The sequence below is a fragment of the Panthera leo genome, chromosome D2, assembly GCF_018350215.1.
Source record: "Panthera leo isolate Ple1 chromosome D2, P.leo_Ple1_pat1.1, whole genome shotgun sequence".
NCBI lineage: Eukaryota > Metazoa > Chordata > Mammalia > Carnivora > Felidae > Panthera > Panthera leo.
In genome coordinates, this window is record NC_056689.1 from 75365126 (window position 1) to 75391595 (window position 26470).

At 50.4% G+C, this 26470-nt stretch overlaps 1 protein-coding gene across 2 annotated transcripts; it reads left to right on the forward strand.

The window, feature by feature from the left end:
• Positions 1 to 1646: 1646 nt before the first annotated feature.
• Positions 1647 to 25971, forward strand: BAG3 (BAG cochaperone 3). 2 transcript variants are annotated; one of them, XM_042908475.1, is made up of 4 exons: positions 1647 to 2186; positions 18532 to 18861; positions 20205 to 20609; positions 24604 to 25971. In XM_042908475.1, the coding sequence occupies exons 1-4, from the start codon at positions 2001 to 2003 to the stop codon at positions 25417 to 25419; spliced, it is 1737 nt and encodes a 578-aa protein (XP_042764409.1). In that variant the 5' UTR covers positions 1647 to 2000; the 3' UTR covers positions 25420 to 25971. The 2 variants fall into 2 exon arrangements, with proteins under 2 accessions (XP_042764409.1, XP_042764408.1); XM_042908474.1 differs by having other exon boundaries at positions 1648 to 2186; positions 24601 to 25971.
• The last annotated feature ends 499 nt before the right edge of the window (positions 25972 to 26470 follow it).

Below are 26470 nucleotides of genomic sequence, written 5' to 3' on the forward strand. Positions count from 1 at the left end.
GAAAAAAAAAGAAAAGAAAAGAAAAAGAAAAATTAGGCCCAATATTAGCCCAAAGTGATAAAAAACGAAATTCAACCAAGTAAATTTGAAGAGCTGATTGACTTTATTAAAAGATTCATGAATCAGGCAACATCCCATCTAGCAAATATAGAGATGCTTTGAGGAGTTGTACAAAATGGAAAGTTTTTATAAGAAGGAGGGTGGGGCAAGAAAGAAGCCAAAAAAAAAAAAAAAAGACTATTTCAGACATGATCATCTTCCCATAGGAGGAAGGGCGGGGGGGGGGGGGGGGGTCTTATGATTCAGATGACTTCATCTTTGAGGGACAGAGAAGCCCCAAGTGACAGATTGCTTCATTGTGCTTATCAGAAAATTCCTGATTGACAGGTTTAGGCTTATATTTCTGGGGGAACGTTGAAACTGAAATTAGGTTAGGTATTAAGCCCTGGTTTGGTGACTTGGCCCAAACAATGTCATTTTGCGCCTGTGGTTTTCTTTTTAATGAGAGCAACTTCTCCAAATATTTCTGGGGAGGGGGATGAGTCTGCCTAAGAATCTGAAACGGGGTCGCCTAGGTGGCTCAGTTGGTTGAGTGTCAGACTTCCACTCAGGTCATAGTGCCACGGTTTGTGGGTTCGAGCCCTGGGACCAGCTCTGTGCTGACAGCTAGCTCAGAGCCTGAAGTCTGCTTTGAACTCTGTGTCTACCTCTCTCTCTCTGCCCCTCCCCCGCTTGCGTGAGTGCCCTGTCTCTCTCTCTCTCTCAAAACTAAATAAACATTTAAAAAATTAAAAAAAAAAAAAAAGGATCTGAAACGGAACCTTCCCCAAATTCTCCCTCTGGGAGCACATTCCCTCCCAGGGAATTGCTTGGTTTAGTTCACAAAAGCCGCCAGCACTGAAGCAACCAAACAATTTTTCATGATTGGATTTGGTCCCTACCTCCCAAATGAAAGGTGAAGATTGAAGATAGCAAGAACCAAACTCTACCATAAAAAAGATCCACGCCCAAAACAATGTGATTTTTCTTTAACGTTGTTCATTGCAATGATAGTTTGTACATTTGAGATGCAAGGTTTGGGAGCATAAAACCACAGTTGATGCAATCTTTCTTTAGGCTTCAAAAGAAGCCAGGTGAGTTTCTGTTTGTACTTCTATTTTCTCCCAGGCTTTGTTATGGTGTCAGATCTACATTCCAGAGCTCCTTAAGCCCTTGGAAAAAAAGTGATTAAAACGTAATTGAGAGACGCCAGTGTCCCCGAGTATCAGCATATAAGGGAGCAAAGCAGGGGGTGGGCGAGACTCTGGTTTAAAACAACTTTAAAGGCTCACGATGACTTTGTTTTTATAGGAAGGAGCGGCAGCAGGCACCCAGCAAGGCGAGTCCCAGTCCAGGGAACACCCACTCGGCTCCAGGCTGAGAGAGAGAGTCTGAAAACCGAAACCAGCCCAGCGCACACCGACGACGCCCCTGAGGCTGCCTGCCCCGCCGGCCAGTCTCTGCCCGGGGACACCCGCGCGGGCGGCAGGGCCAGGGTGGAGGAGGAGGAGGAGGGGACGGCGGAGGGAGAGGAAGGGGAGGAGGAGGAAGGAGTGGGGGAGGGGCGGCCGGCAGAGGCCCCGCCCACGCCCCGCCCCGCCCCGATTATAGCCGATGACTCAGGGCGGAGCTCCGCATCCAACCCGCTCGCCGCCAACTTCTCTGGATGGGACCAGAAGTTTCTAGCCGGCCAGTTGCTACCTCCCTTTATCTCCTTCCCCGTTGGCAGCGAGGAGGCTATTTCCAGACACTTCCACCCCTCTCGGGCCACGTCACCCCCTCCTTTAATTCATAAAGGTGCCCGGCGCCGGCTTCCCGGACACGTCGGCGGCGCGCACCGCTCTCGAGCCGGCCGCAGTCAGCGAGCGACTCCGCGCCTGGAGGCTCGGCACCCCACGACCAGGCACCCCCCGCGACCCGGCACCCCGGCGGCCGCCCCTTCGGGCCGACCCCAACCCAACATGAGCGCTGCCACCCACTCGCCCATGGTGCAGATGGCGTCCGGCAGCGGCGCCGGCGACCGCGACCCCCTGCCCCCCGGCTGGGAAATCAAGATCGACCCACAGACCGGCTGGCCCTTCTTCGTGGACCACAACAGCCGCACCACGACGTGGAACGACCCGCGCGTGCCCCCCGAGGGCCCCAAGGTGAGCCGGCCCGCTCGGCGCCCCGGCCGGCGCCCCCCCCTCGACGGCGAGCGGCGGGGACCGCTGCACCCGGCCGGGTTGCGGGGTCCCGGAGCGCACCTGCGGGTGGACGCCCGCGCCCGGGCTCGGCCTGCTGTGCCCCGACGAGCCCCCGCTCCGGCCCGCCCTTGGCCGGCGTCGGGGCGAGAGGGAGGCCCCGGAGGGGAGGAAATGTTTCCCCCCTCCGCCGCGTTTGGTTCCCGGGAAGTGCGACCCGCGCAGTGGCGCCAGGTGCCGTCCACCGGCCGGATCCGAGGGACCGAGGACCGGGTGGCTGGAGCGGGCCCGGGCTCCGGAGGGGCGGCCGGCCTGGTCACCTCTGGAGGCCCGGGCCAGGCCCCGCCGCCGCCTCTGCCGCCGCCCGCTGGGGCGGAGGTCCCGGTTTCCCTGCGGTCCGCGCTGCGGCGGACGCCGGCGAGGGGGCCCACTCGCCAGCTTGGGGGTGGTCTCGCAGGTGTTTTGTCTCCTAAAATTCCTCAACTTGCTCGAGGGGCATCTTAACTGGCTCAGGCACAGAGTGACTCAGGGAACTGATGTAAATATACTCCCCCGTTTTTATATCTGAAATTAAAATTGTTTTCTTCTTTGAAACGATTTTCAATAATATATTTTAGTATGATTTGTTGAAAAACAAGGCGTTCTTCTGCCAGGCAATTTCTGAACTAAAGATGTGAGACTGTCCCATGGTTGACCATTGCCTTAGGACATTGCCTCATGCTGGCGTGAAAGAGAATGGTTTTTGTTTTTGTTTTTTTTTAATGGCATACATTCCCTTCCTTGTTATGGTATTAAAATACTTAGGATTTGTTTCCAGTAGATACACAACAAATACAGAAATACTTTCGTGAATGCAGCATGCCTTATTTACATATATGCAGAAATATAAACTCTTTAGTCCTTAGGAGCATGAAAATTTGGAAATAGAAAGTTGGGATCAATCTGTTAACTTAAAAAATTACAACTAAGTGTGTTACTCTTCCAATTTTCCACAGATTTGTGCTTTTTCAAAATAAAAGTCTTGGCAAAAAGAAATACACTTAAAGAAAGGGTAATGATATACTGTCTGGGCAAAATTTTAAAAAGCCATAAAGAGCTGGTCAGTTGTTTTGAAGATTTAAAAATTCACAAAATTAAAAATGCTTTATAATTATTTTAGAAGAAATATTTGTATCATCCACTTTCATTTCTAAATGACAAACATTGATAAAAATCTGGTGCCCAACAGTGAGACGTAGGGACATTCAGCAACTTCCATTTATAAGAGTTGAATTGTATATTTATATCTGGAAAATTAGTACAAGAGTATGTAATTAGCTGGGATGGGTATAATCATATATACTTTTTTGTATGCCTGCTCAGCCCATTATTGGGTGAAACTAAAGCACATTTCAAACCAGCCCTGTTACTGCAGTCTACATGGATGTCGATCTTTGGTGTGGTGTAAAACTATCAGTTTGAGGCCTCCTTCCTATAGAGACGGGGACTGTCAGAATCTGCCATACCCTTTGTTGTAAGTGAAGGTCAAGTTTGAACATAGCCACTGTTAAGTGCAGTGTAAACCCAGAATGCCAACACTTTGTTTTTAGCATGAGACTCACCCAGCAAGTTGAGATCTTTGTGTACCCATCCGGTGAGTTGGTTAGGCTGTGGTTTCATAAACTCTTTTTAAAGGGGAAAAAACAGGTTAAGTAACTTTCTTTCTTTCTTTTTTTTTAAAGATTTTATTTTTAAGTAACCTATACCCAACATAGGGTTCAAACACACAACCTTGAGATCAAGAGTCACATGCTCTACCGACTGAACCTGCTAGGCACCCCGGAATTACTAGAATTCTTTTTTTTTTTCTTAAGTTTACTTATTTATAAATAAATAAGAGAGACAGAAACAGAGTCTCTGAGACTCTCAGAGAGAGAGGAAGACAGAGAATCCCAAGTGAACCCATGAAACCACGAGATCATGACCTGAGCCGAAACCAAGAGTCAGACGCTTAACCGACTGAGCCACCCAGGCACCCCTATCATTCTTAACAAATACGGCTACTAAATCAGAAGTCTGACCCTGGAAAAGGGGATTTGAAAATTAAGTCAGAATTTTAAAGTCGAAAGGCCCATGAAGATCTCTTAGCTCAATCTCTTTGTTTTACTGACAAAGAAACCCAGACAATTAAAGTGTGTCTCCAAAGGTCACTCAGTACCAATAGCAAAGAGAACTACACCAGAAAGTCCTGATAAGAGGCAGGCTATCTGTTCAGAAGAAGGTAGAAGTGTCTTGAATTTTTATGAAACTGAAGCGTGCAGGCTGGACTACTTCATTGTCTTTGTGTCCTCTAGGCCACCACGTACTGGGTGGCTGACCTCTGTGCTGTGATTACTTGGATGGTGATGACTGGATATGATAACTCAAGAAATGAGTTCTCTTTACCAAATTAACTACTCGAGATTTGTCCGCATGGCACAAAACTTGAGAAAACTGACATTCAGTTTCTTAGCTCCTTGACCTTCATTGTTCTCATACCTGTGCTTTGATAATACACAGAACATCTGGGTGATTAATTCAGATTCTCTTACACGAATGACACTTTTTCTCCAGACTAAATACAACGGAAAATCTTCAGTACTGTTTCATATTAGAAATTGGCTTCTTACTTCGTAGTAAAAAGGGTCCTGGTGTACAACAAAGGGCGTTTTGGGGGGAGATGAGCTAAGAGGACCTTTCAAGCATCCTTATTTTCAGGAGGAGATGCCATCAGTCGATAAAGAGGAAGCCCTCTTTTGGGGACGGCAGCTTCTGGGTGTTTATGGTCTAACCTTGCTGGGAGAGGAGTGGCTTTCATGGAAAGGAAGTGACTACAACTCTGTTTCATTGAGTCTTGTACTCTGTCATTTTAGAGTTGATCCTCCCACATTGCTCTGAAGTAGTGAGAGTGACTGTCCCTAGTTTTACAGAGGAGGCAAGTGAGAGCAAGCGTCTTGCCCTTCATCGAAGAGGCAGGGCAGCTACAGGCTAAGACATTGGGCTTTACCTGACTCCACTCTATGCACCCGGACCTCCCCACCTGCAGTCTTCCTGGATGTCAATTTTCTGCACTCACGGGCTTGCCACTAATCTTCTGGCAAGTTCATTCTGGTCCAGGCCCCTTCCCTGGCAGAGAGGTTGGTGCTCACTCTGGAGTCTGAGGGTGCACAGCCGCCCCTTGCCTGCTCTCCCCTGATTAAACAGAGACCAGATGCTTTGGAGTACTGTGCTGTGCTACTCTGTCACAAACCTTCCTGGGACAAGGGGGGAGACCCTTCTCCCTCAGTGAGCAGGGCTTTCTAGCTCTGTAGACCTTAGAGGTCACCGGCACAGAATCCCGAGGCCGGCAGTCTCCTGGGAAGCCTTTTAAGAGCACAGATTACCAGCGGCCTCATCCCTCTATCTGTCCCCTGCCCCCGCCCCCCATGTTTAGTCCACATTGCCCAGAAATCTGTATGTCTGAAAGGTTTCCCTGACCCTTTTGATTTTGCCACACTGGCATTTGGGAGCCCCTGGTGGATGGTGATCCCATTTTGTAGGGGGAGGGGAGCTGTGATTTACTGTACCCTTTCCTGCATATGAGCCCTGGAATCCCTCAAGCTGTGCCTGTCTAACATCTAACTTGCATAGCCTTTGCCTGAGGCCCCATTTTGCTTCTTGGTGAAATTCCCTGGTGCCGACTTGCATGAGTATGAACATGGGGATGGCAGTGCCCTGAGTCAGATCCAGGGCAGTCCCAAGACCCTCCTGTACCCCAGAAAGATGTGAGCCAGAGCATTTCCTTCCTGTTTGGCCCTCCCAGCAGAAGCTCACCAGAATAATCTGACAGATTACATTCAGGCCCTGGAAGAGAGATGTAGAAACATCCTCTCAGAGGAAATTGGAAATGTTTGTAGTTACGACTGAAGTGGAGAGACCCACTTATTCTGCTTCATGTTTAGCAGAGCCTCCTGAATTTTCTTACAGATGAGATCATTTTGCTCTTTGCAGATCGATTAGAAGCTCGTGGGCCTCTTAGCAGAATCAGAGCACAATCAGGAAATGAGTGGTCCTTCTCCCCTTTGTATTTCCAGCAAGTTGCAGTGATGGAGGAGCAAATTCCTTTGCGACTGATGAGCAGGGATTTGTTGGGGGGGAGGATGAAGGACGTGGGCCACATGCCTTAATGCCCAGCTCATCCAGGACCTCCATTTTACCCTCCAGAGAACAGGCTGTGTTTGGCAAGAACTGAACATAATTCGTCCCCCGTTTTGCAGCGTAGCTTTGCCCTTTACGAGGGGAAAGCCGGTACACAGGAACTGTGGCGGCATTTGACATTAGCCAGGGCCGAGGAAGGCTTAGCTCTTTGATGCTGTTGGGGCCGGTTGTGAGTCAGAAAGCTCCATACCACCGGTGAGACTTGATTAGCACTGTCCTCCTGTTCCCATTTCTGGAATGACACACAGTTGCCTTATATAAGGCACTCTACATATCTATTACTTCCTATTGGCATCTATAAACGGTCTGATGCTTATCATCAAAGGTAGGAAACCATGCATAACCCAAACCTACTCTTCCTCCTTTGCATTTTTGCTGTCTTAATGCTGCTCTTAAATATTTAAGACACCTTACGTAGGAAAACTGGGAGCAAAAGACAAAGGCCTTGCTTATTAGGAACCTCTGAGGACCCATTAATGCTGATGAACACTGAAGAAACCTCTAGCGACCTGATTATGGAATTCTTGAGCCCCTCCCTGCTCCCCCTTTCTGGCTCATCAAGTCTTCACTGGGTCTCCTCTTGTGCCTCTGATCTCAGACTCACGGCTTGACTTTTGAAGCTAAGCACTAAATCCCATCCTTTGCAAATATGGACATTGATTCCCACTGCTTGCTTGGCATTGTGTGACTGCGTGAGATATGTGATGTTACTAAGTCATCACTTATTTCTGTGTAGATTTCTTTGGGGGCCTTAGAAGCCAGGCAGCTTGTGACAGCTTCATTAGGGAGAATTTCTTTAGGATAGAATGAATCTAATATTTTTTCGTCTGCCAACATGTTTGTGTAAGTATGTGTATATGCACACACGCGTTTATATTAACATGTCAAACACTGGTTAGGGGCATTACAAACCTTATTTCTTTAAATCCTCAAAACAGGTCTCTAAGATAGAAACTACTAGGTGCTTCTGAGGCCTGTCAGCTGTGATAAAGCGGAAAGACTGTTGTGGCCAGAGGTTTACCCTCACCTTGCCCCCTCTGAGCCTGGCTGCTTCTCAGAACTCCTTTATACTCAGAGCTCACCAGGCACAGCCCCCGTTGATTAGAAACCACTTGTGTCTTGAGTCTGGATCTGACTTAGGAGATGGGCCCAAGTTCTTCATTCATTTGTTCCGTCCGAAATTGACAGAGTGCCTGCTCTCTGAAAGTCACAGTGTTCAATGCCATATGGAGGACAGTTCTGTCTCTTTCCGTAGCTGTCTCTGGGCAGTGTTTCTTACGTGTAGATGTCTCCAGTTGGAAGCAGGCTCTCCCTGCCCTGGACTCCACGTCACTTTGATTCAAATCTTTCTTCCAAAAGGCGGCACTTTTCTGCTTTGCCTTAGGGTCATGTCCCTGTGGGCCGAGAGTTCCAGGGGCAGGCTGTGTCTGTCATCTTTCTGTTTCTCAGTGCCTGGCAGGATCTACAGTCTCAGTAAGTGATTCTGTGCGGGGAAGGGTAAAACACGGGCTGGGTTCCGGAGTGGACAGGCTGGTAAAAGAAAAGCCACCCTTACTGAAGTACAGTCTTAAGCCCAGAGTGAATGTAAGTTGCCGAAAGCTCTATCTGTTCGTTCCAAAGTACTGCAGTGTTGTCCTGGGCTCCCAAATGTCCCCCAGGAGCCAGTTCCTTTTTACTGTATTTCTAAATGGGCTTTTCTCCACAAAGGACTTAAGTATTGATTCCCTGACTTCATCCTTATGAGTCTGGAGAAGCTCTTTTTTGTCCCTACCAGCAACACAGCATCTTGGAACAGACCTGCTGGAGAGGCTGGGAGCTCACAGCAGCCAGACACTGCTGATGCCCAGCTGCACAGAGAGCAGCCTCAGCACTGTCAAAGGAATCTCTCTCTCTCTCTTTTTTTTTCTCCTTGTGGCTGGCAGTAAGACCAGATACTGCACAGTGAAGCTTCTTATTCACTGTCAATTCAGAAAAGCCCAGAATTTCAGATTGCTCACTGCCTACGTCAAGAGCCTGTAAACAGTGTGGCTGCCCAAGAACTCCTAGCACAGAGCTGTGTCCCCAGTGACTAAGGTGAGACTTGCCACTGAAAATTCCCTCGCATCCTGTTGGAGAACAACCGTTTCCTATCTTGAAATAACTTCCTCAGTGTTCCTTAGGGTAGAATTGTAGACTTTTGGTTATTTAATTTAATTTAATTTTTTATTTTATTGTTAAATATTTATTTTTGAGAGAGAGACAGCGTGCGAGCAGGGGAGGGGCAGAGAGAGAGAGGGAGACACAGAATTTGAAGCAGGCTCCAGGCTCTGAGCCATCAGCACAGAGCCCGACTCGGGGCTTGAACTCACAAATGTCAAGACCATGATATCTGAGCTGAAGTTGCACACTTAACCAACTGAGCCGCCCAGGTGCTCCGATTTTTTGTCAGTTATCTTAAAGATTCTTCTTGGACACTGAATGGGTGAAAAAATAATTTAAAAACTCCGGGGGTGCCTGGGTGTCTCAGTCAGTTGAGCGTCTGACTTTGGCTCAGGTCATGATCTCACGGTTGGTGGGTTTGAGCCCCATGTCGGGCTCTGTGCTGACAGTGTACAGTCTGCTTCGGATTCTCTGTCTCCTTACTCAGCCCCTCCCGCACACATTCTCGCTCTCTTTCTCTCTCAAAATAATGAACATTTTAAAAAAACCTTTTTTTTTTTTTTTAATCCAAACATTGGGAGGCTAGGGAAGAATATGTGTGTGCAGAAGACAAGGCAGCTGCATCACTTTTTGATTAGTCCCACGGACCCTGAGTGTCAGAGTGGGACCAGCTCTCCTGCCCAGATGGAGCTGGGTTTTCTCCCTCCGAGGCCCCGTGCTGGATGCGCAGGGCCGGCCGTGGTGACTCAGAACTGAGCGGGGCGCCCTCCCTCTCGCCTGCCGTGCCTCGGCCAGGCAGTGACTCAGCACCAAGCACTGGCTCCCTGGCCCAGAGCACACTTGAACTGAATGTTCCAGGTCTTGAGCCCCAGCCCGGCTCGACTGGGCAAAACGAAATGCTTTCTCCCCTACTGCGTTTTACCCTGGGAAGATGAAGGGTTTGAAGACAGCCACAGTTATTATCAGAGTGCACGGTGTGGCAGGAATAGTGAAAGGGTTAATACATCTCTGGCCTTGATGTCAGACACACCTGGGTTCTAGTGATCTCAGATAGATCACCCACTCTCTCCGAGCCTCAGTCTGCCCTTCTGTAAACTGGGAACACAACATTCCCTGTCCAGCAGGATTGTGACGATTAGGGGGATAGTGCATGGAGAGTGAGGAGTCAGGGCCTGACTGGACACGTGTGTATAACCCGCGGAAATAGTCACAGCCTCCACTAAGAAGTGGGAGAGGACTCACCACATGGCAGACAGATGTGGCCAGACATGGGTCTGTTGGCTCCCAGGTGGGGCTCCAGTCTTGTTTCTCAGAAGCAAAGGCCTCTTATCCCCCTTGTACCACCTCAGCCGACTCTCTTTCGACCAGTGTCTGGATGCCCTCAGTACCCTCCCCAGGGTTCCCATGCCCCTCATAACTCAGGTACACGTCAGGGGAGTCAAATGAAGGCCGCAGGGCCTTCTGGGGCCTCACCCAAACCTACAAACCACAGCCCCAACCAGCTTCACCCCTGATTCATCCCTGATTCCTCAGCCGAGACAGGCCAGGAGGAATTGTGTTTCCTGCACTCTGCTGCATGGGGTGGCGTCTTAACTCTGAGTCTCGACTCCTTAAGGGGAGTGTCTCCCTCTGCATCTCTGCACAGGCCCCAAGACAGTTGCCAGGCAGGAACTAGGTGCCCGGTCAAGTGTTGTGGGGAAACTGAGCCACATTAAAGAGGATCTGGCCATTTCCATTTGCACAGCTGTTCTGGCCCCAGCTCTACGGGGTGGAAATGGCACTGCAGGTGGAAGGAGAGAGGGCAGTTTTCTAATTGCCACCACCCTCTTGGGGGGGAGTGTGACTGTTGGAGGAATGCTTTGAGCAGCTGTTCAGGGCGGGGAGGAGAGTCCCCAGGAATTCCCCTCAAGGAATCATTGAACCAGCTACCCTTGGTTAAAGGGGCCCTTGCCCTAGCTGCTTTGGTGAATTGGAGGCTGGGGTAGGGGACTGTGTTTTGTACAACATGCAGGTCTAGTGAAGCCCTGCACCCTGATACCAACGAACACTTGCATAGTTGGTGTCTAGCAGACCGTAGAGCCAAGTGATCGATCCGTGTTCCACCACAGCATGAGACAAGTCCTCGAGAAACTCATGGAAATGGACCACGAGGGAGTCTCTTTATCTAATTCGGACAGTTTGCTTCCTGTTGTGGAAATTTCAGGTACTTTTCCATCTGTGATTCGTGATTGCAGATTGATTAGAGCAGGTGTTCCTACCCCCTTTGTTTTGGAAGAGGAACTAGTTAGTGCTTTTCATTCCCTGAAGCTGTGAACTTCAGGAGCTGGGCATTCGGTGACTGGGGTTCCTGGCTTGGTAACTGCCCCTGTGACCTTGGGCCACATCTGCTACGTGGAATCCTTGAGGAGGGCTCCAGGGGGTGGGGGAAACGGGAAGGCTGGAGGCTGACGCCAAACTGGCCAGCTGTGGCCCATGGTGCCTGGCCCCCGCCCTGGTGGGGGACACACTGAGACTGTTGGTGTGATACCAGCAGATGAATTCTGCTCCCGGCCAGGTCCTCCTGTCCCAGCCTGGCCTGGTTTTTCTCACTAGGTCTTGGGCGGGAGTGCAAGGAGCCCCAATCAGTGTAAGTTGGGTGTGGATTTGTCCTCAGGGCAGGCCCCCTCAGAGTCACTTGACTAGGGCTTTTTGGGGGTGGGGGGGGCACAGGGGGGTGGTGGTTAGGGCTCAGGCCCCTAGAGTGTTGGGCTGTGATTGCTTCCAGGTTGGAAAACACAGATACAGTTCCCAGCAGAGAAGATGGCACCCTTGCTAATTAGTGTTCTTAAGACGCTCAGATAAAGGAGCTTCTAACTCTTAGCAGGTTTATTACTAACTGGTGAGACCACTGAGGTTTTAGGCTTTGTAAACTATGGGCCCAACCAACTGTTTCTCGGAAAAGCTCATCTACCAATAACTATTTGTGGAATGAAGGAACGTGATTGTGTAGGGCTCGGAGCACTTAGCTTACAAAGACTTTCTTGTGCCTTATTTTACTTCTATCTTGCAAAAATCCCTGGGAGATGTGGGGACTTTTACGGCCTGAGAAACTGAGTCTTGGTAGCAAGGAATCCTGTCTGAGGGCACATAGCTGGTGAGCAGCAGGGTGGGATTAGAGTTCAGGGTGGCAGCTTGGAGCCCAGGGCTCATGCCGGTTCACTCCTGCTTGTTTGGACACAGCCACAAAGAGAAGAGGTGTTAAGTTTCATCCCTATAGAAAGTTTTCCCCAGTGGGAACACATAGGGACACCCAGCTCAGCGATCCCGGGATAAAATAATATGTGCTTTGATAACAGGCAATCAGATAAAGCCTGCAGTCACCTGTGGCTGAGTTGCATCTAGAATTTGTGGTCAGCACAGACTCTTGTCTTACCAGGAGTGCTGTACGGGGATTTCTATGGAGGTGGATTTTGCTTACTGTTCACAATTTACCTGCTATCCATTATGTGCCCCCAACGGGGTTTAGGCGGAGGGAGAGACCCTTTATCACAATCCAGTGGGAACTGGAGGAATTTTGAGTTGGTTGTGGGATATCTTAAATTGGCAGTGATAATTTCTATGACCTGAAATACCAAACAGAAAGTTTTGGAAGAATGTTGAAGCTCAGCTATGTGCTCTAGAAGGAGGTTTTTCTTCTCCGTTTCCTGGCTGCTGGAAGTGAGCCAAGCTACTCAGTTTTGATCCAGGTCCTGCATATATGGGGAGGTCAGGATTCCTGTTTTCCTCCATCTTTTTTTTTCTTTGTTTTAGAAGTTTTGAAGTGTCATTAGTAAAATTCAAACCCTGACCATTGTGAAGGCTCTTCTGGCCTAAAAACCCAGTTAATGGCTCTGTGTCCTACTTAAGACTCCAGGCCTGTCTAGGCGGAAGTGCTGTGGGGCAGCCCTAAGAGTTGCCTTTGTTACTCTTCCCCTTCATTCAGACGTGCTGACGGGAGCTGTAACTTGTAGGTACCGCTAACACTTTGAAGAGGGCTGTGCCGTGGAGTTGAGTTTAGGGGTTTTCAGGGATCAGAGGCCACTCAGTGTACAGGGAACTGACTGTGGATGGGTCAAGGCAAACCCTGCTCCCCGGCTGTCCCCAAAGCAGCTGAGGCCATGAAAGTGCAATGCCCCAGCACAGTGGTTGGCATATGCCTCGTAGGTACCCAAGAATGTTGTTCTTGCCCTGCTTTTAAGGCACAAGACGTCCTTCTTGGGGGTTGGAGGGTCAGCAGCCTCCTCTTCATTTAGGACATGAAACATTAGGGCACTTTGAATCCCAGTGACTTCTGTTATGATTTATGTTTATTCATTTCTTGAGAGAGAGAGAGTCCGAGCAGGGGAGGGACAGAGAGAAAGGGAGACACAGAATCCGAAGCAGGCTCCAGGCTCTAAGCTGTCAGCACAGAGCCCGATGCAGGGCTCGAACCCACAGGTCATGTGAGATCATGACCTGAGCTGAAGTCAGATGCTTCACCGACTGAGCCACCCAGGTGCCCCTGTTATGATTTAAGTGAACACAGTTAAGAGTGGTCATTTTTAGATTTCTGTGACACCAACTTCTCGTTGTTTTTGAGCTTTATGTAGACATTTAGAGGTAGAGGGGACCTTGCAATTAGAGCCATGGAGAATGTCAGGGCTGAAAGGAACTTCACTTAGATCAGTGTTTCTCAATGCAGTCCTGGTTAGCTTCACCACATACCTACTGAATCAGACTTCTTGGAGTTGGGCTTGGGGTCTGCATTTTTGTGCATTTTCTGGGTGCTCCTGATGCCCCCTAGAGTCTGAGAACCACTGCTTTACAGAGCATCTGGGTCTCCCCTTCGATTTTAATAGCTGAGAAAACTAAGGTCCAGAGAGGGGATGTGGGCTGCTTGCATAACGAACATATTTAGGGGCAGATCCAGGATTAGAACCAAGTGCAGTCTCTTTCCACATCTCTTAGCTGCCCCCTTAGCGTACATTGTTATTAAAAACCAGCAAAGTTTAGACGTGCTCTTAAGCAAGCAAGACTTGCGGAAGTCCAAGGGCTCACCCAAGCTCAGAATCTGATCCCAGGCTTCTCTGATAATAATACCTTGTACTTAATAGGGCAAATTTTGGCTCATCTGGGGTAATTTTTCCTGCTTTTTATCCTGGCCATCTCCTGGAGTTGTTTAGTGCCCTGAGATATGCCTCAAGATTTTCCTGCAGTGCAAAGCAAGGGAGAAAAATTAACCAATTCATTTTATAAATGAATGCAGTGCGGTTCCTAATTGGATCTTGTATATAGGGATTCCTGATGTCTTTGCCCAAGATATAGATGGTGAGCAGAGCTACACTGGTCCTTACTCCTTAAGAAGCTACACACACAGGACCTTTGAGGGCAGGACCTGTAGTGGCCTGCCTGGTCACGTGATCACAGCTCTCCCCTCCCTCCCCAGAAGACTAACCCCAAGGCAGGGGCGATCCCTGGTCCCCACTGAGGTCAGAAGGGGGGCAAGTAGCAAGTGCTATGTCGAGGATGCTGGCATAACCAATAGGCTTTTTCTGGACGTGCTTGAACTGTGAAAAGACTTCTTAGGAGACTAAGGAGGCATGTTCTAATATTCTAGGAGGATCATAACTGTTACACATTTGTTTCTTTTACTTTTGTCATTTTAAATTTTTATATTTTGAGGCGCCTGAGTGGCTCATCAGGTTAAGCATCCAACTTCGGCTCAGGTCATGATCTCACGGTTTGTGGGTTCAAACCCTGCATCGGGGTCCGCGCTGACAGTGCAGAGCTTGCTTGGGATTCTCTCTCTTCCTCTGTCTCTCTGCCTCATGCTTTCTTTCTCTCTCAAAATAAGTAAACTTGAAAAATTTTTTAAGTTTTATCTTTTTTTATTACACTCGATGAAAAGCACCATCGAAGTACAGGAAGGGCAATTTAATTCTTTTATGTGGTGCTTTTTTAGTTAGTAAAAACTGAAGCATCTGCTACTGACAAGACTCTAATGATAGAGTAGACATGTGAGAAGATGGGTTGGGCTCAGTATTCCTGGTGTGGACCTTACTCTAGGCAGGAGCCTCATTTTTGGTTTAAATTATGCATTCATGTAGAAGCGTTTAGTTTTCTATTCTGTAAAGCTGGTATGGTTTTTCTGCTTACCTAAACCTAGTGTTTTCCTAAACAAAACCCCAATCAAAGTGGAAGGGGAGCATTCCTTTATTTATTTATTTATTTTTAAAATGTTTATTTATTTTTGAGAGGGAGAATGAGCAGAGGAGGGGCAGAGAGAGAGGAAGAGAGGACCCAAAGTAGGCTCTGCACTGACAGCAGAGAGCCCGATGTGGGGCTTGATCCCACGAACCGTGAGATCACGGATCATAACCTGAGCCGGAATCAAGAGTTGGAGCCTTAACGGCTGAGCCACCCGGGTGCCATGGGGGAGCAGTCTTTTGGATGCGAGGCTCATGAAGAGACATGTGGTTTGTTACCGAATGGCATAGATGGGCCAACTCAGACGGAACCCAGAGTGCAGAACCTCAGGGTCCCCAGGCCACCCTTCCTGTCGCGGCCTTCCTGCTCGAGCCAGCAGGCGCCGACACCTGCCAGGCAGCCCCAGGCTCGGAACGGGAGTCTTGGTAGCGGCCCCTTTCCCCTCGCTCCTACTGTCTTGCCAGCCTTTCCCCGCATTCTCCTGCTCGCCCTTCTGGGTCACCCTTCATTTCCATGCCCTCAGCTCTGCTTTGCCCACACTTCCTTGCTCTCGTCCCTGACTCTTCCCTCATCTCCTGAGGCGTCCTGGTTTTTCCTTCTGGCTCCTCCCGTCTTGCCGAGGCATCTCTCGTCAGCAGCTCTCGGGATGGTCAGGCCTCTGGGCCTCCAGCCTTACCTTCTTCAGCTCAGCACTCACCTTCATGCGCTGTCCCCTTCCCCTCTGCTGCTCGAACGCCGCATCCTGCCTACAGCGACCACAGCTTTCCTTTACCCACCAAACATGGCACTTCTTCCCAGACCCAGGTGGAAGGAATATTGGCTCCAGGAGGTAGTCTCTGCTGTCACCTCCTCTGGGCAGGCAGAAATACTCTTCCTCCCCTCCCTCCTTCCTTTGTCTTCCCTTTTCTCTTTTAGTTGTACAGAAGATATTCAGCAAGATGCATAAAATGCACAGCTCTTGGCAGGCGGCTGCGGTGCCGTCTGGATCCAGGGGCTTCCCCCAGGAGGCGCCAAGCCTCGGCCAGGCCTATCTTAGGTTTCCAGGCCCTGGAAGGGGCTGAGTTGGAGGCACAGCTAACAGCCGGCTCTGTGCGGGCAGTGGGGTTGGCGGCCCTCACCTGTTGAAGCCGGATAGTATGGGTGGAGTGTGACAGGGGATGGGCAGTAGGGCAGGGGGAGGTTCAGGGAAGTGTGTATTTCGATAGATCTGTACATAGGCATATACCTGTTTACCAGCATGCAGAAAAAGAACATTTCCATCCTCATGGAAAGGTTCAAGACCCTCCCAGTTACTCCCGTTTCCTACGGGGCAGTCACTACTCTGAATCTTCTTTTTTTTAAATATTTTTTTTTTTTTAACGTTTATTTATTTTGGAGACAGAGAGAGACAGAGCATGAACGGGGGAGGGTCAGAGAGAAAGGGAGACACAGAATCCGAAACAGGCTCCAGGCTCTGAGCTGTCAGCACAGAGCCCGACGCGGGGCTCGAACTCACGGACCGCGAGATCATGACCTGAGCCGAAGTCAGCCGCTTAACCGACTGAGCCACCCTACTCTGAATCTTCTATCAGTTAACTTTGCTCTTCAGTTTTGATTCCTTTCACACTTTGGGGTCTGTGCATCATGACCGTGTGCCTGTTTGGGGAGTGAACTTGCATGTGTTGCTGCCTTCTGGGCATCCCCCTTGGATGTGCCCTCCCAAAACCTCACAGCAGTCCTGCCAGATAGATGGGTGTCGCTAGCCCCGTTTTCTAGGTACGGGCATCAAAGCTCACAGGCTAAGAGAATTCCCCCAGATCACAGAACTGTTACTAACAGAGGTCAGACCGAACTGGCATCCTAGCTAAGACAGCCCCATCCTAGCTAGAGAAGCCCATCGTTTCCCCCACCCCCTTCCCAGAGCCTCCCAGGCTTTCTCTGTAGTTTTGCTTCCTGTTTGTTTGTGCCGTAAACTGTCTCGAAAGCCCCTAGTCGGCAGGAATGGAGCTTTGCCAGTTTGGTGACCCCCATAGTACCCAGCGCCCGAGTAGCGAGATGGTCACTGGGAGATGGTCACTGGGAGATGGTCGGTGGATGAGGGCTTCCTAACTGCCCTGCTCGAGGATTGTGCAGGCAGCTGAGGCTTGTGTGCATGGCTGGGAGGGAACAGTGAGGCCCCCAGGCAGCCAGCACAGAAAATGCCCAGGACTTGTCCACGCCCCGGCTTCAGGCTGGAAGGAGGGGTGTCCCAGCGAGGGGATAAGATGCTTAGATGGCGCGTTATGAGTCCGCACTGAGTGGCACTGGGTTTCCACGGCGTCTCTTGGTGCCTTGTCTCAGGCAGGGATCGGGTTTTGAATGTGAGGCCTGGACCCACTCCCTGCTCTTGGGTGACCTGAGAGCTAAACAGGCTGAAGTAATGTCGCCACCCTGAGCACGTGGGTATTCTAATCTGAGAGCGCCTGTCTGCTGGCGTCCCCAAGGACACAGCGACACCCTTGTCTCTTCTTGTGTGCAGGAGGCCCTCCCCGGGGCAGGGGCTCAGCAGGAAGGAAGCAGTTGATGGGCCTGAAAGAGTGAAGTTTCAGGGTCCACCGCCACTGACTCTTGTGCAGGAACACAAACACAAGGCAAAAATCACAGTGGTCTATCACTCAGAATGCAAATCAGCCCTCAGCTTTCCTTCCTTGTGACTGGTTTTGCAGCAGTGAGAATTCTACCCTGCAAACTCCTGGACCCTCTGTCTTTGCCTCTGCAGCTCGGCCTTCTTAAGGAAGGGGAGCTCTCCTCCTTAATAGTCAACCTACCCAGAGGTGCGTCAGGGGTGCAGTTCTGTAGCTGCCTTCTCTGTAAAGGCCCTTCTCGTGTTCCAGGAGATGGTCCAGACTGGAAATCCTGGGGGGTCCCTGACTCTGGTTGCCCAGCCTGTGTTTGGTGAGAAAGGACATTGCCCCGTGAGTGACTGACCGGCCTTGTTGTCTGAAACCAGATCTTCCTCTGTGGTACATCTGGAACTTGGCCTTCTCAAAGGGTCCCAAAATAGCCAGGCCGCTGAAGGGACAGCTTCATGAGAGAACATGAGAGGGACCCTGGCCACTCCTCGCCGGAGCAGAGCCGGCTTTGTTGGCCTCCTCAGACCAGCATAATTAATCGTCGGCTTTCGTTCTCCCCCTGTGCTGCCCCCGCACTCCTCATCATCTCCCTTTCTTGCAGCTTGTTCTGAAAACGTCCCCGAGTAGGCAGCCTCGTCCCACAGCCGCTTCTCTGCAGAGGTGTTCAGACTGTGTCCTGTGTTTGGGTCCAGCACAAGTCCGTGTTAGGAAACGCTAGGACCTTTGAGGAAGCGGAGAAGCCGGCTGTGGTGTAGTGAGTTGGACTTGAGTCATCCTCGCACCTTCTGATCTGGGTCTCTGATTTGGGGGACAGTCAGTGGTTCTCCTACGTAACTGCTGCCGCTTGTCACCCATAAAAGGAACCTGTCTGACCAGTTTGGGAAATTGGGACCTCTTGGTGCTCAACGGATACCTTGGCCCAACTGCTTTCTCTTGAGGCCCCTAATTCTTAAACTGCTGGCCATAAGCAGCCGTGTAGGGGACGGGATGTGTGATAGAAACGGGGTGCTGCGAGCTGTCTGTGTTCAGCCGTCTTGGCTGCTGCTGGGGGGCCCAGAATCACCCTGGGAGATGGGGACCCTTAGCACCACGCTTTTGCCACTTCGGGGTGCTTTCTTCCCAGTTCCTAACCACTCTGTTCCTCCTTTTTTGTGTTTTAGGAAACACCGTCTTCTGCCAACGGCCCTTCCCAGGAGGGCTCCAAGCTGCTGCCCTCGAGGGAAGGCCACGCTGTGTACCCCCAGCTCCGACCAGGCTACATTGCCATTCCTGTCCACCACGAGGGTGTGGACATCCGGCAGCCGCGCCCTTTCTTTGTCTGTTCCCAGCCCGGCACACAGCGATTCCGAACCGAGGCGGCCACAGAGGCTCCTCAGAGGTCCCAGTCACCTCTGCGGGGTGTGGTGGAAGCCACCCAGCCAGATAAACAGTGTGGACAGGCGGTGGCAGCAGCTGCTGCGGCCCAGCCCCCAGGCTCCCACAGACCTGAGGTAAGGAGAGCGGGCTGTTGTGTTTTGGGGGCGGGCCCCGGACCCTGGGGCTAAAGTGCAGGGCATCCGGGCCTGGCCTGCAGCGGCAGAGGTCACCCAGCAAAGACAGCACTACGGCCACACGGTGTCCCCCCCGCATTTCACAGCTGTGTTGTTTCAAGTGGGCAGGGGTCACGGCTTCTCTTTGGGGTTAAGGAATTGGGCTTCACAAGGGTAAACAGCTTGGTCCAAATGCATAAAGGTACAAGTGTGGCGTTTCTGGGACCGGAAGCCTGGCCTTCTGGCTCCTAGTCCGGTGCTTCTTACTCCTGCTGGGCTGTCTGCATCAGCACCACAGGGATAGCGATGTGTTCTTTCACTCAGTTCCCTACTTAGGGGTGAGTATTAACTGCTTGGAGCTCTGTTGATGGGAAAACGAGGTGCCATGCCTGCCCTCACCGTGTCCCATGGTTTCAAAGGAAACCGAAAATAAAGAGTCCGGAAGTCAGCTGCTTGATGATAGGGTTTTATTTTTAAGCCTGAGGCCAGTGCTTCAGTGCACTAAACTCGAAAGGGTTCTTAATCTAGTTCTTAGCCAGGGATTTGAGGGCCGGTGGACCCCAGTAAGATTCCTGAGCAGTAAGTAAGCCGTTCTGGGTTTCCTGTCTGCAGATTATCCGGCTGTATCCACTGGCACTGTTTTTGAGCACAAATCCTCCGCTCCGTGTCTGTGCCCAGAGTTGGCATTGCCTCCCTCAGTCCTACTCTTTTCCCTTTTCAGAGTAGTACCTATGTATGTAGTATTTTTGTTGTCAGAATCAAAAGTGACGCATCAGAGAAATCTTACCAAACTTGAGCTGACAGGACCCTTTGGAGCCAGCTGAGGAAATACGCACCTGACTTTCTAGGTGGTCCAGGGGCTGGCCACGTGGGATGTGCTGCTTCCGGTGCTTAGCTCGTTCTCTGTAGATGAGCAGAGAAAGGGTTAAGGAAAGACGTGACCTGCAGTGACCACAGGTGCGGCAGCAGTCAGAACCAGCAGGCTGAGCACCACCGCGTGCAGCCCAGGTGCCGAAGCATAGCCACAGACGGTCTTACCGAATCTTCTAGTCACCTCGGGGAGGGAAGGGGCATCTGCTCCATACTGTAGACGGGGCTCAGAAGGCGATGGAGCTGGTAAGAATTGGAACACTCCAGACTCTAGAGCCCTGAGTCCTAGCACCACAGTTTGGCGATGGAAGGTTTACAGGTGGAAGGTCCTGTTAAACGTGTTACCCTGAGGAGGCACGTGATGGAGACGAGGTTAGAGCACCTGGGTAGAGGGTCACTCATGGAGCCATGCCTCTACCCTTTGTGTCTCGTAGCGATCTCAGTCTCCAGCTGCTTCGGACTGCTCGTCCTCGTCCTCCTCGGCCAGCCTGCCCTCCTCCTCCAGCAGGAGCGGCCTGGGCAGCCACCAGCTCCCCCGGGGCTACATCCCCATCCCCGTGATACACGAGCAGAATGTCACCCGGCCGGCAGCCCAGCCTTCCTTCCACCAAGCCCAGAAGACCCACTACCCAGCTCAGCAGGGTGAATACCAGACCTACCAGCCCACGTACCACAGGGCCCCGGGGGATGACTGGGAGCCGCGGCCCATGCCGGCAGCGTCCCCGTTTCGGTCTCCCGTCCGGGGTGCGTCCAGCCGGGAGGGCTCCCCGGCCAGAAGCGGCACACCGGTGCACTCCCCTTCGCCTCACCGTGTACACACCGTGGTCGACAGGCCTCAGGTATGGAGTTGGTGTCAGCAGACTGACTATGGCAGCCCCTCTCCCGGGGCTGAGGAGCTCTTTGCAGGGGCCCTGGTTCCTCCACTGGTCGTGACCAGTTCACACACGTGTTACTGGGGGAAAGGGAGATCCTGGAAATGGCTGATCACCAGCAGAAGTGCAGGACAAGTGCTGGGAACTCTCAGTACCGTCTGTAGCTTTTGCTCGTTTTTCAGTGCGGCTGCCTTTGGGGCAGAACTTCAGCCACCGTGAAGTGGCTGGACAGCAAGTAGAGTGTCACCCACATACGCTGTCTCAGTGTTTCAGTGCCCACCACGCTTTGTGAAGGCGCTTCATAACCCTTCCGCATCCTAGCCGCAGCCTCGTCTTCAGTGCTCCAGACGGCTTGTCTCCTCCTCACGGGTACCCCTTCTCCCCTCTTTCCATTCTTGTCGCCTCTGTGCCTTTGCTCAGGCTGAACCAGCCCCCTGTGATGCCATTGCGATCCAGGTTTTCCCCATCCTGCAGGGGACAAGCCAGTGTTGCCTCTTCCATGAAGCCTACTCCTCTTTCTCATGGCACCTCATCACAGTCCCTTACAGCTCGGCCCGTGAGCACTCTGTGCATTTCGGAAGTGCTCATCTTACCTGTTTAGCTCAGCTCGGAGCTTGATGACAAGGACACGTCTTCCACCTCTCTCCCTGATGGCAAAGGACCGAGTTGCCTGGCTGATGATGAGCCGGCTGGCTGGCTGGGAAACGTTCCAGTCTGGTGAAGTTGCAGGCACAGACCTGCTCATTCTTCAGGGGCAACTCGTGGGCACGTCCTGGAGGAGGGGGTCGCTGGTGTCAGTAAGCTTGGAGCTTAGCAGAGCCTTGAGCAGCCCTGGGACCCCACCTTGAGCAGCCGAGTTCGTTTCCTGCCACAGTTTTTAAAGGGAAAGCCCCTTGTAGACAAATGCGGGGTGTCTTACTATAAATGGTGACAGCACCGTCGTGTGGTTCTTTTTTTAGCTTCTTTGTATAGGAAAGAATTTCAGCCTTACAGAGGAGTTAACAAGAATCATACAAAGAAACCCAGTCTACCCTTCATCCATATTCACTGTTAACATCTTGCTGTGTTTGCTTTGCCATTTCTTCTCTCTGTATGTATCGTCCACGTGGTTTCTTTGTTGGAGATTTAATTGTAGATATCATGCTCCTTTACCCATGAATAATTCAGCAAATATTGCCCTAAGAAAGACCTTTTCATTCATAACCACAGTACAGTTACCAGAATCGAGACACTTAACCTCCTTACGTTGTTAGCTGATACACAGTCCACTTTCAAATCTCCTTGAGAGCAGTTTCTCCTGCTCCAGGATCTAATCTAGGATCACGAGCGCTGCATTTAGGTATCATTTCTCTTCAGTCTGCTTCAATCTGGAACAGTTCTTCGGCCTTCCTTTGCTTTCATGACCTTGACATTTTCAAAGAGGACAAGCCATAGAGCAGTCCCTCTTAGGAGTTTCTAAAGTCATTTTTCTCAGGGCGCCTGGGTGGCTCGGTCAGGTAAGCGTCTGACTCTTGATCTCAGCTCAGGTCATGATCTCACAGTTTGTGAATTTGAGCCCCGTGTCGGGCTCTGCGCTGACAGTGTGGAGCCTGCTTGGGATTCTGTTTCTTCTTCTCTTTACCCCTCCCCTGCTCTCTCGTTCTCTCAAATTTAAAAAAATAATAAGAGTCATTTTTCATACCCAGCCCTTTTAAGCCCAAAGAGGGGTGTGTGGCTGGTTCCTGAATGATAGGGGCCAGATTTGAGGTCATGTGCATTAGCAAAAGAATCTGATGGAAAAGGATGTTGCTGGCTTTCAGATGGCTAAGTAGCCACCAGATCCTTCCTTGGGCTCAGGAATCCCAGGAAAGAAGTGCCCATCTGCAGTGCTAGAAAAGCTTCCCCTCATGTCTTTCCCATATATTTCCCATAGTCGGTGAAATAATATTTAATCCTGTTTCTGCTTCCCATAACCTTGTTTATGGTGCCCTCCTTTTTAGTGCTTGTTCAGATTTCTTTTTGAACATGTGCAAAGATTTGACCTAACTGAACATTATAGTGGAATTCAGTATTTTAGTATTAGTATCTCTTATTTCCCAGTTCATGGAATTAGGGTGTCAGTTTTTTTTTTTTTTAAGTTTATTTATTTTGAGAGCGAGCCAGTCGGGGATGGGGCAGAGAGAGAGAGAGAGAGAGAGAGAGAGAGAGAGGGAGAGGGAGAATCTCAAGCAGGCTCTGCACTGTCAGTGCAGAGTCCGACATGGGGTTCAAACCCACGAACCGTGAGATCATGACCTGAGCTGAAATCAAGAGTCAGACACTTAACCGACTGAGCCACCCAGACACCCCTAGGGTACGTGAGATTTTTAAAGGGTTTTGGCAAAAAGACTAATTCAAAACAGTATACAACTCTATGTGTGTTGAAACATTATTTACAATGGCCAAGATATGGAAGCAGCCCAAGTATCCATTATGAAGAAAATGTGGCATGCATACACACACACACACACACACACACACACACACACACACACACACACACACTGGACTATTACTCAGCCGTGAAAAGGGATGGAATCTTGCCATTTGTAACAACATGGATGAACTTAGAGGGTATTATGCTAAGTGAAATAAGTCAAATGGAGAAAGGGAAATATCATACGATTTCACTACTGTGTGGAATCTAAAAAACAAAATAAAAGCACAAGCAAAAAGCCAAACGGGCTCTTAAATGCAGAGCACAATCTGATGGTTGTCAGAGGGGAGGTGGATGGGGGGATGGGCAAAATAGGTGAAGGCCATTAAGAGGTATAAACTTCCAGTTATAAGATAAGCTACAGAGATGAAAAGTACAGCGTAGGGAATATTGTGGCAACATGTGGTGACAGCTGGGGAGTGCGCTTACTGTGGTGAGCACCTGTAATGTGTGGAAGTGTCGAATCACTGTGCGGTCCACCAGAAACAGTGTAACACTGTGTGTCAGCGACACACCCATAATAAAGAAGCGGGGTGAGGTATTCACCTAGATGCTAGGAAAGCTAAGATACTTGCTTTAAGCATAGCCCTTTTTCAAAAATACCACTTGTGGTCACATTAAAAAGTATGGGCGGCCAGGAGTCCGTGCAGAGATGCGCAGCTGGGTGTTGGCTCTGGGCATAAATGTGCGCGGCAAAATCCTCAGAGTTAACTATTTTAGGCACCTTGCTTATTCTCAAAAAATAGATCAGTCTGGGCAGAAACTGCTAGGCTGTCATAGCTTTAAAAAAAAAAAAAAAAAAGATTAGGGAAGCCTGGGTGGCTCAGTCGGTTGAGTGTCCGACTTCGGCTCAGGTCATGATCTCGCGGTCCGTGAGTTCAAGCCCCGCGTTGGGCTCTGTGCTGACAGCCCAGAGCCTGGAACCTGCTTCAGATTCTATGTCTTCCTCTCTCTCTGCTTCTCCCCTGCTCATGCTCTCTCTTTCAAAATAATAAATATACATTAAAAAAAAAAAGATTACAACTCTTCTGAAACGGGAGATGAGACTGTCACACCCTGAACAGAACTGTCCACACAGTGTAAGGAAGGGCACATGTGCCAATTATTCCTCCATGGCTCTGCCACCGAGATTCTGAGTCACCCAGGACTTTGCTTTGGGCTAAACTAGCTCAGCAGTCAGCGAGTTTTTTGATATTTTCATTTTGAATACTACATTGGTTTTCTTTTCGTTGCCCTAAGAATACCATCTACAGAAAAATTCAGTGAATGGTGACAGACCCACACAGTCGAAGGTGATGGGTGATGAGTGGAAACAAATGGTTTGGTCACATCACAGGATCAATATGTTTTTATTTTGTGACAGTATTTGGTCGACTTTGAAAATCTCTTTTATACGTTAAAGCCATTCCCCAGTTTTCTTTATGGTCTGTACTCACTACAAACAACTGCCTGTGACTCTCAGCCAGTTATTAAAAATATCTCTGTGTCCTTGCCTCCTCTCAGCAGCCCATGACTCATCGAGAATCTTCACCTGTTCCCCAACCTGAAAACAAACCCGAAAGCAAGCCAGGCCCAGTTGGACCAGATCTCCTTCCTGGACACGTCCCGATTCAGGTGATCCGCAAGGAGGCAGATTCCCAACCTGTTTCCCAGAAGCCCCCACCCGCCTCTGAGAGGGTGGAAGTAAAGGTTCCCGCTGCTCCGGTTCCCCATCCTCCCAGCCCCGCCCCTTCTGCTGTCCCCTCGTCCCCCAAGAATGTGGCTGCAGAAGAGAGGGCAGCCCCCAGCCCCGCCCCTGCAGAGGCTGCACCTCCCAAGTCGGGAGAAGCTGAGGCGCCCCCAAAACATCCAGGCGTGCTGAAAGTGGAAGCCATCCTGCAGAACGTGCAAGGGCTGGAGCAGGCCGTGGACAACTTTGAAGGCAAGAAGACGGACAAAAAGTACCTAATGATCGAAGAGTATTTGACCAAAGAGCTACTGGCCCTGGATTCAGTAGACCCTGAAGGACGAGCTGATGTCCGTCAGGCCAGGAGAGATGGTGTCAGGAAGGTTCAGACCATCCTGGAAAAACTTGAACAGAAAGCGATAGATGTCCCAGGTCAAGTCCAGGTTTACGAACTCCAGCCTAGCTCCCTTGAATCCGATCGGCCACTGCAGGAAATCATGGAGATGGGTGCCATGGCCACAGACAAGAGTAAGAAAAGTGCCGGAAACGGAGAAGATCCCAAAACTGAAACCCAGCAGCCGCCGGAAGCCAAAGAAGCAGCGACGGCAAACCCCGGCAGCACGACAGACACAGCTGGTAACGCAGCGGCACCGTAGTCTCCACTGGACACAGATCAGACCCGGGGACTGGGAGCTGGCGGTGTGCTTTAGGGAATTTTAAGTTGCATGCATTTCAGGGACTTTGAATCCGTTTGTTTTTACTTTTCATAGGCGCTTGGTACGCAGTAACTTGGGTGGAGGCCACACACACTAATTAAAGGGCTAAAAGGAAAATGATGCTCTTCTGTATTCTTACTCTGTACAAATGCAGCAGTTGCTCGTTTCAGAACTTTCACCCCATTGCTTGGTGGCGGGGCCCCATCTGTGCGCGGGCACCACGTGTGAGCCACGCTTGTACTCCGTCTTTGCGCAGCTCTGGACCGAGGGAGGCGTTTGGCTGGTGGATGGGCTGTTGATTTCCCATCACACAAACACGAAACCCATTTTTCGGAATTGTTGCTCTTTTGTTGGGATGATCTTCATCTCCTAGCTAAAATACCTAACCTCAGATAGAATAAAATGTGCAAGGAGCCCAGGAATATCTGTATGCTGGATGACTTTAATGCAACATTTAAGAAAAGTAAAATAAAGTAATAATCAAACTCACAATGTTTTTTGGTGATTTCTGAAGTGTTGAGGAGTGTCAGCATCAAGATTGTGTCTCCCTGGCTTCAGTGACAGCGACAGACACATTTACTAGCCGGCTCTGGGATCCACAACGTGGATCCTGGCCCACGTCGTGAGAATGAGGGTCCACCACTTTTGCGTCCTCAGATGGCAGCTGTTTCCTGGGAAGACTCCGGGCTGTGCACCCAGGTGATGGGACTGGACCGGCCACACCTCTCAGGATTGGCCCAGCCCAGGGATCACTCGGGCAGCATCTCTGCTCACCCGGGCCACCCTCAGGCCTCAGGGAAGGGCTGGGCTGGTTCCAAAGCGCAGGAGAAAATCAGTCCCTGGTGTTGCCGGAGGCTGACCAAAGTATTCTGTGGAGTCCAGGTCACTGGGGGGTGGGGAATGTGTTCTGTGAGAGCCTTGGGGTCATCTTTATCTGACACTTCTCTGAGTCATCTAACCAGCCTGGGTTTATCTTCCCAGATTGGGTTCC